This window comes from Mastacembelus armatus, chromosome 23, assembly GCF_900324485.2.
Source record: "Mastacembelus armatus chromosome 23, fMasArm1.2, whole genome shotgun sequence".
Taxonomy (NCBI): Eukaryota; Metazoa; Chordata; class Actinopteri; order Synbranchiformes; family Mastacembelidae; genus Mastacembelus; species Mastacembelus armatus.
This window is the reverse complement of record NC_046655.1, coordinates 8,080,669-8,092,713: the sequence shown is the minus strand read 5'-3', so window position 1 is coordinate 8,092,713 and position 12,045 is coordinate 8,080,669. Positions and strand designations below refer to the sequence as shown.

The 12,045-nt window shown below is 41.2% G+C and overlaps 1 protein-coding gene across 2 annotated transcripts in view; it reads right to left on the bottom strand.

The window, feature by feature from the left end:
* The window catches only part of ccdc146 (coiled-coil domain containing 146), a 57,381-nt gene extending 51,310 nt beyond the window's left edge, over positions 1 to 6,071 (bottom strand). For both annotated transcript variants that reach the window (XM_026326367.2, XM_026326366.1), the window contains exons 1-2: positions 5,939 to 6,071; positions 1,557 to 1,654 (exon numbers count right to left, since the gene is read on the bottom strand). In XM_026326367.2, coding sequence (XP_026182152.1) covers positions 1,557 to 1,654; positions 5,939 to 5,946 — 106 coding nt within the window. In that variant the 5' untranslated portion in view covers positions 5,947 to 6,071. The remainder of the gene's footprint in view (positions 1 to 1,556; positions 1,655 to 5,938) is intronic.
* Between the last annotated feature and the right edge of the window lie 5,974 nt (positions 6,072 to 12,045).

The window sequence follows — 12,045 nt, the reverse complement described above, 5'->3', positions numbered from 1 at the left end:
TTACACTACAGTGAGTGAGCTCGTTTAAAATTAAAATCAATGTTTCATCACATAGGGTAACTAGCTAACCTATATACTTTAAACAGAACATTTTCATAAGTGATTAAAAAGTGCACAGATTTTCTTTTAGATTAGCAACTTCCTTTTGTGTTTCTATCTGGGTCAGCTTCATGTGTTGAGGTCTTACAAATACCAATTTCTTCTTAGTTTTACAACATAGAAGAGATAAGAAATACAACTTTTTAAATTCCAAACATTTGCAATTAAGTTTAATACGACTCTGCTGTCAGTGTTCCAACTTGATCTGCTTCCATCTCTGATAGAGGTAACAAGAGACAGATGACTAAACTGGCTATAACTTATGACACATACAGAAAAAAGTGACTTAACTTTATTTCCCAGGAACACTCAGTTACGAATAAACCGATCACCTAGGACTTTTACACCCCACCGTGTAACAGATCCCTTTCTGTTAGTCTTCTTAAGTAAGCTCCCCCAGACTTGGCAGTGCAGCCAAACTTTATATGTAAATGTGTTTTTCAGTACATGAATACATCTTCCAGTCACTGAAAACACTGCACTTCCTCGGACAACCGTTTTCTTGGCAGGGGAAATTTCCGCTGCTGGATAACTTGTCCTGGTGACCTCACTGTGCACTCCTCATTGGGAGAACAGCTCTGTGGCCTCTCGTTTAATGTGACTCCATTGTAGGTTTTTTTTTTTTTTGTTGTTGTTTGGTCTGCTAAGGGTTACAGGCAGGGTTTGACTAGTCGGGTGCTGTTTCAGTTTAGAAATCACTGCACAGTAGGTAATGTTCAGCAGCTAAAGTTACATAAAGCTGGAGACTGGTTAGAAATTTCCTGTGTAACATTTGTAAGCAGTCAGTCCTCTCTGCCCCCAGTACTCCCCCAAAGCTGTAGTAGTATGATATTATGAGAAATATGAGCTTTTTCTTATTCAGCATTATTTTATCACTGTTGGAACTGAGAGAAAAACTTCTCTCGGCACAGGGAGACAGATAAGACATTCTCCCCTATGGCTTGTTATTCATTCGTATCACATTAGGGAGGCAGGCTGTGCAGTGATAGTGGTAAGTCTCAAACAGGATACGGTGATTAGAACCAGGAGATCAGAATAATGAAGTGGTTGACTTGACAGCTTAAATGCAGCTGATATCAACACACCTATCATAAACAACATGTGACAATTAAATTGAGTTTTTGACTACCCTATGGAAGCAAGTCAAATTATCATTCTTCTTTATAGCTCTTTTCCTTGTCTCCTGAGGGAAATATCTGGCTCTTTGGTGGTAAATGCTTAACTATGCACATTTAATTAGCTAAAAGTTAAGCTGCAGGAGACTGACTTCTGGGCAACAAGTAAGCAGGAGTAAGGAACAAACTTGATCAGGACTGCTAGGACAGAAACCATTCAACACTAAACAGGCAGGCCAGACAATCAGCTTGGATGAGGGCAAACCAAATAACCAAAACCAGGATGAGCTTAGAGTCCATACACAGGTCAAGCAGACAGAACTTTAGAAACAGGTTACTGACCAGATGATGACACAGAAGCGTCGTCCATTCTCAAGTAAATCCAGTCATCAGAACAAAGGATGAGCAGGGTCGGTCTGAGTGAGGAAACAGGTCCGTAACTGGGATAAACAGAGAAACCGATGAAGAATCATAAAAGACCATTTCAACCTGGCACAATGTGAACACAGACAAGCTGATTGATTATACAAGATGCGAAACAGGTGAGACTGGGTGGAGCTAACTGGGGAAGGTAAAAAGCACAAACCAAAACAAAAGCAGAACTGAAATAAAACCTGAAAGAGGAAGTGCAGGGAATCATAACAGCATTATAATTTTTTAAGGATCCATTTTACGCTCATTTTAGGTACTTATTGTCAAGCAAAGGTTAAAATTCCAGTTGTGTTGCACAACAGAAAGATTACTCAGAATGATGGGTTTCATTTAGCTGTTTTGACAGCCCTCAAACAGTCTCCCTTCCAACTCTCCTGTTAGTTTGGATTAATGGTCATTATTAATCTAAACAGTTACGAGTTAAGCCATTTTTTGTCCTTCCAGTGCATTAGACTACAGGCAGATATTGTCGTTGACACCTATTTAGATGTATTTGTCTCTTATTTGTTCGCTCCCACACAACATACAGTATGTTATGATTCTTTAATCCACTATTATACCCAGAGAAAAATTGTAACAGACACTGCACGTATGAAGATTTCAAGACAATTCAGTGATTTTTTCCATAAGGAACATTACATAAGGAAATAATAGAAAAGAAACAAGACAGAATGAAGTAGATAAATGTGAGAAATGCTATAGTGAGAAGAAAATGACAGAAAATAAAGATGGGGAAATAGAAAATGACATGATTTCATGATGTAAAGTGTTAATAAGAAGAAAAAAAAAAGCGATTTTTACCTGTAGAGGATGGACTAAATCAGTGCTGTAGACTGACTGGTGCTTTGATTTAATGGGATTTAAGTTTATAGCTATAGCAGATGGCGATATGGGGTCATCTGGTTCTTCTAAATAGAGGCATCTGTGTGGATGTGTTTGTATGTACGTGTTGTTCCAATGCATTTCCAGCCTGTCATGGATTGTGGCCAGGTAGACAAGGAAAGCACATTAATGGTGAGTGAAAGAGATGGTGTCTTACTATTTTAAAATAATATGTAAGTTACAGGGAAAGCAATGAACTATGAGCAGTGAGAAATTAAAGGATTTGGGGCTAATTTAGATTTAAAGTGTTTTTCTGATTTCATGGGAAATGCAGCACGAATACAGGGCAGTTTTTCATGCTATGATTAACTGCAAACCAGTCGCCAAAATATACAGTTCAATTAGAATTAGGTGAATTATACCCACAAGGAAATCCATTAATTTCGATGCAGCAATTTGTTTTTGGGTGTTTTCTTGATATGTTATCTAGCATAGATATTTTTGACATTTTTATCAAAGATTTTAGACATTTATATAGTAGATATGAGCTGCAGAAATGTCTCAAAGGGAAGCATTTGGCTCAAAAGTCACATATGGTTCTGAAGCATTTTAACAAGGTGCACGTCTTTCATCTCCACTCTGGCACCACAGCGCGGTTGGCACATGGACAGCCCTTCTCGTTCCTGGACACACAAATGCGCGCTCATGCATGCTTCTGCAGATGTGCATGTAAAGTAGATGCTTTCATGTTTTAGGGAGTGACTACTGTATGTCCAGCTAAACAGACAGGTTGACTGTTTTAAAGCTTTTGGAGAAAAACTCCCCAAGTCTCCATCCCAGCTCCTCCTGCTGAAAGGAAAACAGTTGTGCTGGTGTAAGTGCCCTCAAGCTGTTTGAAGTGTTTAGCGGTAAACAGTCCACTTAAGATGGTGCAGAATGGTGGTCCTAATATGGAGCTGTTTCACTCACTGTTGATCCAGCGAAGAGAAGAGAGGAACTGGCAGGAATATGTTTACTATCTGGGATCACTGCCCTCGGGCATTACAAAATTACACAGAATGCCTCATATGAGCAGATAAAACTATTCCTGTGGGAGCTGTTTTGTGTTAGAGAGGCCAGTTGGTTCACGTTAACAACAAAGGGTAGGGAATCTTCACTGCTTCATAGTGTAAATAAATATAGTGATGTACTATGGTGCCTAACGGTTACACGGTTATTGACTTTTTTAAAAAATAGAATTTGAATCAACAAAGTGCAGACTAAGAAAGGCCAAATGATGCCCTTAGTCAAAGATGTCATTATTGACTCTTTCAAAGATTGAGCTAAGATCCATTTCAGTGTCTGCCTTTGTATCAGTATTTAGCATTTTAAGAAATTGGTCCTGCACTAGAAACATTAAAATAGTTAGCAGCATAACCACAAACAAGTGATGCGTTGACAATGACCAGCAACCACGGGTAGACGAGACGCAGAACCTGTTTAAGAACTTGGCAGGAATGTAATCACAGGGGCTGGAAGACTGCAAATACAACACTGTCTCCATTAAAGTGTTTGGAGAGATGAGTGTAGGCTGGTATGGTGTGACAGTGACAGCAGGGGGACGCTGTGTCTGTATCTGTGGAGGGAAGGGTGATTTAAGACAAAGATGCTTTAGGATCAATATTAAAAGAAGGAGTTTTCAGTGCAGGCAGCATTTAAAAGCTGTTAGAGAAATAAAAACCTGTGTTTATTCCCAGTTAACAAACTCATTAAAACAAAAAGGCAGCAGGACATTAGAGAACAGTATAAAAGAGGGTGATTGCACCTCTTGCACTGCTGTAAACAGATGCAACACAAATGATGACGTGGCTAACTATTTTCAAAACCGCAAACATTGCCCACAAAATGAATTGTAATAAAACTTTTATCAAAGGAGAAACCTTCTATTAAAGCAGTGATCAAACGCAGCTGTTGGAAGTGGACTGATGCTATTTTACTATTTACTATTAAACTATTTTACTATAAACCAGCAAAGATTTACACCCCCAAGGGTTCTGCCTTCTGCTGGGAGCATGACACCACAGAGACACCACACAGTGGTGGGTGACTGTTTTGCCTCTGTGTCACCCAGAACCCCCATCAAGTCCACCAGGCTAATTAGCAGTAAATCCTGGAGTCCATTGGTTCAGCAGAGGGGGGAAGTGCAGGGTTGCAGCCCTCCTACAGGTTTCTGTTTGTAATGATAAACCAGACACAGCATTGTGGCTCCTCTAAGAACCAGCTCTTCTTGAACTCACAGTCTGTCTTCACACACACAGTGCAATCCACTGAGTGTGTGAAAAGCAAAGAGGGGAGAGGGAGAGAGAGAGAGGCAGTAGTCAATCACTTAGTGCACACAGCTGGGGGGAGGGAGAGGGAGAGAAAGGGAGAGAAGGAGAGCTAGAGAGAGAGAGAGCGAGATTTGAGGACCAGCCAGCCGTTCGTCCTTTACTCCTGGCTCTAAGTTTACAGGCAGCCAGGCAGATTTTCTTGGCTTGGACGCTGCGCTCATGACAGGATTAGGAGCCGGGGACGCGGGACCAACCGGAGATCTGCAGGTCCAAGTGGACGAGCCCGAGCCAGATTCTATCCCTGCACAGGTAGGATAGAAATCTTCATATTGTACCATCAGATCTGTCTACACAGAAAAGATTACGCAGCTGGAAGCAACCAGAGTACCCCAATTCTTACTGCCACAACACTCAGTGTGCAAGAAGTTTTTTTGGCAAGTATGGTTGGCACCAAACCAGTTTAGTTCTTGGTGATAAAAATCGGATCCCCTCACAGCTAGGAGAGAAGCTACATCAGATTATTTCCATCTTGATGTGAAACGGCTATTAGGTTGCAGAACGTGTAATAAAAGCTGCCAAAGGATTATTCCTGTCTCTTTTTAAAAAATAGTTTTGCAAAGTTTAACTAGACATATGACTCCCCCTTATCCCTTTGTTCCTTAGACATACACTGAAGATAAAGGTCTAGACAAAGAATGAATGCAATGAGTGAGCTTAGTAAGTGCTACAGGATAAGTTATTTAAACATAAGTTGCAATAATGAATTAGAACATATGGGTTCAGCGTCAGCCACTGATTAATCATAATATTGCAAATGTGAAGGTATGAATGGACAGAACTGAGTTCAAGGCTGAATATGTGTATGAGATGCAGTAACTGCCTGACTCCTGAACAAGCAATGGATTATTGCATTTATTACATGTTAGCTTTATCTCATTCCTGAATTCGAGTTGAGTATGAGCTTGAAATTCCAGTTTGTATTTGTGCAGCTCATGTTTATGGAAGGTCACTGCACTCTGCTGTTCATCATGATTTTCCCTAACAGGCTGATAAATTCTGCAGCAAAGAAAACATTCACTTGCTAATTTTAGAAACCTTCCTTAATGCTTTTGTTATGTAACCGGCTGGTGGTCCCATGCACCATAACTTAAAAGTACTCACAGTGCCATTATTCCAGTGTAGCTTAACAGATAGAGCTAAGAGCCAGGCACTTCTACCAGGGAGGGCTAATGTACCCACTTGGACCATCTCTGTATTGCAAGAAACTGGAGAGTCATCCGCCCATCAAATGAATCGTGTTCACTGAATGGACAGCCAGCTCTTTATTTAGTTAAACCATGAAATGGGACTGGGGGTAATAGGGGTTAGCTGTGAGATTAGTCGGACAACTCCGCAGATTTGAAAAATAACCTGTAAAGGATTATCAAACTCTCGAGGAATCCAGCACTGCTGCACAATTTACTGTACACACTGTTGTACGTATTTGCTGCGTCTTTGTGTGTGGCTATATGTGCGTCTACACAGGGAGTTACAGCCTTGTGTAAATTCCAACCACATGCAGCGCGGAGCGGAGCAGCGTGTGGTTTCCCTCTAGAATTTTGCACCAAAGAAAAAAAAAAAAAAAAAAAAAAGGAAAGAGAAAAAGCTTGACTTGCAAGTTTCCTCCGATTACAAAGTGTGAGGGACCCTTTTGCTTTCTGCTGTTTCAGCTTGCCACAGTTAAGTCTAAGTGGAACACTTTGTAGTGAGAGGAGCCTGAGTGTGAGAATTCTGTGCATGTGTTTAAGGTACAGATGTGCCTGGTGCCAACCCACACCAGTCGAGGTAGCTCTTTGGCAGGGTAAGACATTGTGCGTCTGTGTCTGAGCTCTGTTAAACATCTTATGCTATGACTGATTCAGATTCAAAAATGTTTTGATTAACAAGAATAAAAAAAAAAAAAAAAAAAAACAGCACTGCACGACTAAAATAAATTGTTTCCCCAACTCTTAACTTTTCTGTCCCAGAATTTATGAACCTGACACATTTCAGCTCCACAGTAATCCTACGTTTAGTGTTTTATGATGGAGCTGATTGTTTTATAGTTTCAGATCATGATCTGATACAGGAGCTCAAAGCTGGCTGGTTGTCACACTGACACACACCCAGACACTTGTGCAGGAGCACTGATATTTTTTTTTTTTTGGATGTTGTAATTTTGTGGGCCTATTTAGATTACAGAAAATAGGCAAATCTGTTAACATACACACGCCCACACACACAGAAAGGTGTACAGTTTTGCTTTTCCTTACAAAAATTTCTCATTCTGATGTTTGTTTTTGTCTGTTCATTACCTCGGGCTTTCTCTGAAAAACCTGTGTCATTTTCTGTCTCTCCACACTTTTCTCCCCCTCTTGCCTCTCCTACTCTGCTGAAACAAACCTGTCTGGTTTCAATTAGGCTCTCAGGGATGTGTGAGGGTTCTCCCTCTCTTGCTTGCTCTCTACATACATACACTATACATCTACTTCTGTCACTGTCTCCTCCTCTGCTTTAGGATTTGGGCTTATGGTTAGACCTTTCCCCTCCCCTCTTTTTACGTTCCGAGTCCATACTGCCGGTCTTTCTTTGTATCCTTCAGTCTTTTTGTAATGGCTGGATGGTGGGGCTGTTACATGGTAATGTGCCACAGAACTTTGGGCACATACACACACCCACACACACAAAGGAAATGAAGCATGATCACCTTACTAGGAGACTAGCTGCCAGAATACATTTTAAAGAAAGTGTCTTAGTCACTTTTCTTCTATTATTAATTGCCTGACTGACTCTGACCTATTGCCGACATAGCCATGTAAATCTGTGCAGGCAATGTGGACAGAAGCTAAATTTGTTCCATTTTTCTGTTAATAGGATTTTACAGCCTGCTTGTCCTCGCTTTCTCCCTGTAACACAGTGGCCCTTGTGCTTTCTGGATTGTTTCTTCTGGAGTTCTGAACTCTTTCCATCCTCTTTGACCTGTCCAGTATTTTGGAGCACGAAGAGCCTTTATGGGCAGCTGGTGCAAGTAGAGACTGTGCAGCTTCAAGGCTTTGTCTGTGAGACTTGAAATGGTAGCACTTCATAGATTATCTCGGACACAGACTACCATAGAGATTCTTCTAGTTTTTACAGCTGCAGCAGTGGGAGGAAAATAGAAGTGTATAGTATTAGGATTCATATATCACAATCAGACTGTGCCTCAGACTTCAGTCAAATCCTTTATATCACAAATTTGATTTTTATGACTGGAATCTGGACAAAACAAAGTGACTGTGTCTTCTTGTGTGTCCCTGGATTAGCAGTGTCACCTGAAACCAAGCAAATCCACCTCCTCTCTTTGCCAGGGGGAATTTCCCTTTAGCTGACATCATGCTATTTTCTGTCCTGTGCAACGTCTGACATCAATCTTTAGTCTGGCATCCTGTTCCATTCTCTCTTTCAGGTTCTCCTTGTGGTTTTCCTTCACCATAAAACATTGTATTTCTTCTAACCTCAGTCAGTGTCTCTTTCTGCCTGATGTGGGTGGTATGTGATGGAGTTAAGGAGGCCAGCCTGTCTGCGTTTCCTCCGGTCTGCTGGGTCCAAATGACCCACTTGAGTTAATAGACAATTGAGAAAAATACACAATGTTCAGGATGGGTCAGCATGGTTCTTTCTTGTGTGTTTTTCCTCCATTCGCTGTCCCTGTGTGGGTGCCTGTAGTGCTGTATGTCTGCCTCTCTGTTATATCACTTTATATTTGGCTACCATGGTGCCAAGCCACCTGGTAAAGTTGCAACGCTCACTTCCCTGTGTTTTCTCACTATAATACATGTGGTGTGCTACTGTACATGCGTTCCCTGAAAGACTTACATTGACAGCTTCAATTTCAGGGTTTTAGTTGATCGCTCATTTTTGATCAACTTAACAGTGAGGGAGAAGAGCAAAAGATTTAAAGAGATGTTTTAGCTTTGAGATAAAAGCACATTTGGCTGGAGACACATGAGAATTAAGCCTACACTGCCTGCTCACTGTTCCCCAAAACAAATTCCACAGAGACACACCACAGTGGTTTGTTTTGATTGAGTGCACACTTGTGCCTAAATACTTACTGTCTTTTACTTTTATAAAAGACTGACTAGGCAAACTGTTTTGGTTTGGAACTTCATTTGAAAGATTTAATACAAATGACAAAATAATGATTTTTCCATTTGCTCAATAGTTTCAGACACAGTGATACACTAAGTATGGGCTCAGTGAACACTGGTAACCAGAGCTCTATAACAACTGATGACATAATCACACTCTTGCTACAAGTACATTTCTATCAAAAGGTTCGTTGGCAGAGCTGTCAGACTGTGGTCTCCCTGTAAAATCCACCTAATGTGAACGTACTAAATACTCAGCCAGGAGTCTTAACAACAAAAATGAAATGCCTAATAATTAGCACCCAATATAAAAACCAAGCAGTATAACTGGTAAGACCCTGTGGAACTCATGTTAGTATGCAGGACCTTCACTAAGGTGTGAACAATCTGATAAAAATAGCAGTCAAACATGGCGCTACATAAGGTGCTGAAGTGGCAGTAAAAGTGGCTGCATGCTATTCAGATCAACACCCCTGACAAAATATCTGACCCAAACCTGAATGGTTTCTGCTGGATGTTTACAGACAGAAGGGCACAGACATAGACTGACCAGAGGGCACTAGGAGGGAAATGAAACTAAACTAAAGGGCTAATTCAGGGTGCTGTGGGCATGAGGTGAACCACAGGGATGGGTGTGGCTTGAGTGGGCTGGTTATGGACCCAGCTGGAATGCATTTTGGACACTGCAGGCTGACCGTGACTCCTCTAAGATGGGCTGGACCTTTCCTGCAGAACAGCTGTGAGGTGGTGAAGATCTTAGCAGTACAGGCACTATTCCACATGGCTGCTCGTTTAATTATAGAGTGACATTTACTTCAAAGACGGCAAACCATGCCCAAGACTTGTGCACTGTCGGACAGAAGCTTTCCACTTTCTCCCAGAGTTTGGATACATTTAAGGTTAATGTTAAATCAAAATGAACAAATTAAAAATTACAGAAACAAGTGTGGATACTTTCCTGCTCAATACAATAAAGAAACAAATCACTCAAATGACTGTAGCATGCTATGTGTGGTGATCTGCACACCACACCCTAAATACCATGCCCTGTCCTCTGAGCTCCACAGGAAGGGTAGAGTTGGATCACAGTACTGTATATCAATACCTGCTCCACACCAACTGACTTCATGTGAGAGCCTGGGTCTGGGTGTCCTCATGACCCCTCTCTCCAAGTGTTCCATCTCAGTCTAGTCTAGTCTAGTCTGGTGTTTGGACTGGCGCAAGTCTTGCCATGTGTTGAAACATGTCTCTCATCAGCTACACTGACACAAGAACATGTGTTTGTAGTTGATTTACATTATCCAAGCATATGCAAAGACAAACAGAGAGGAAGAGGCTGAGGGACAGACACAACCACACTGACAACTTGTGGACCAAGACCAATTCATTCAGCTCCTGTTAGGTTTGGAGTAAGAGCGAATAAGAAGCACATTATTACAGTGGACGGCTGAAGTGAAGGAGATCGAGCTTCATTTGCTTCATCTGAGATAAATGACAACTGGACATTTGATAAGTGGACAGTGGACTGGAAATTGTGACCCCAGACACATTCTCAGCTGTTTCTTTTTGTAGCTGACTAAGGTTCAGGCTGTTCACTATGGAACGATACCATCTGCATTGACAGGCTTGTTCCACTGTGAAACAGACTGGAAGGGGGCTGTGGTTTGGTACAGTTGGATTGAGTCAGCCAGCACATGTGTGTCTGTGCACGGTGTTTCTTGGCAGACCTGTGGGCCCCTTGCCTTTTTTGCCTCTGAAAACACAAGGGAGCCATGACTCATGATTTTACCATACAATGTGCACATACACACACACGCACACGCACTCACGTGCATGCACACACATGCACACGCGCGCACACATTTCACACAATCAGCAGATGTGTGGAGACCAGAACGAGCGGCTGAGTGACACAAAAAAAAAAAAAGGCAATTGCCATCATTAAGCCATAGATATTAACATTTCCAGTTGTGAAGTTCATATTTGTGGTAGATGATAGTTTCACAGTTTGGCAGCACAAATGGTAAGAAAGCTGGGCAGCAAGAAAAAGAACAGACATAGGCAGTAAGTCATGCCAGTCCACTAACTACAGGACTAAAATCATAGCCAGTTAAGCTTTTGTCAGCACAAAGAGTAGAAACAAGTGGAAACAGCAAGCCTGGTTCCATCCAGAGGTAAAATCTGCCCACCAGGACACAGATTCATCTTGTTGGTTTAATGCACACAAAAACTACTGTTTTACTGACGGTTAGATGCTGCACTATTATTTGGACAGATAAAATGTGGCAGAGGCTAAGAGATAAAATCAAGATGTGAAGAGAGAAAAGAGAAATGGAAAATGTTAAAAGATTAATCAATTACAGCCAAAAGCTTATTTAATGGGATGGCAGGATGAGACAGGAAAAATCTGCATGTGTTTATAACTGGGGGAAGATAACATTCATTGGGTATCAGACTTAGAAAACAGCATTTACTATGACCAACTTTTAACCCTTAAGATGTTAACATGTTGCAAATGTCTCTTTCCTTTCTTTCAAACTCCTTTTCCTGTTTTCCCCCCTTTCCTTTCAGCCTACTGCTTGACTAATTCTTTCAACATGTGGGTGTTATCTCTTTCGACACGCTGTCAAGGCAACTGCCTGTACATTTTATTGTATTTGTGAATACAATGATTTATCTTCTTTTTACATGTGAACTTTATTTACCTACCTCAAGACATGCTGGCAGTGTGACACTGTGTCTAATAGGTCTTCCTTGCTTGTCCTTACGGGCATGTAAACAAGAATAAAACATACGGGCATGTCATGTTGAATATGGGCCCTGCATTTTGAATTCACGCAACATGTGTTATAATCTAGAGTTTAAACTAAATGAATAATAAATGCATTATTTACTCTTGTAAAGGAGGAGCCAGTAAAATGGCCTTTTTGTGCAAAATGTTCTCAAAGCATAAAACAACTCACCTGCAAGGTATTGTTGTAGCTTGTCAGTGAGTCTTTTTTCACCCCCCCCTCTCTCCCTCCGTTTTTGTGTTCATCCAAACAGCTGTGACCGGCCTCCTGTATCTCATCACACCCGACATCTAACAGTCTTTCAAGGTTGTCCTGATTACCAAGAGGC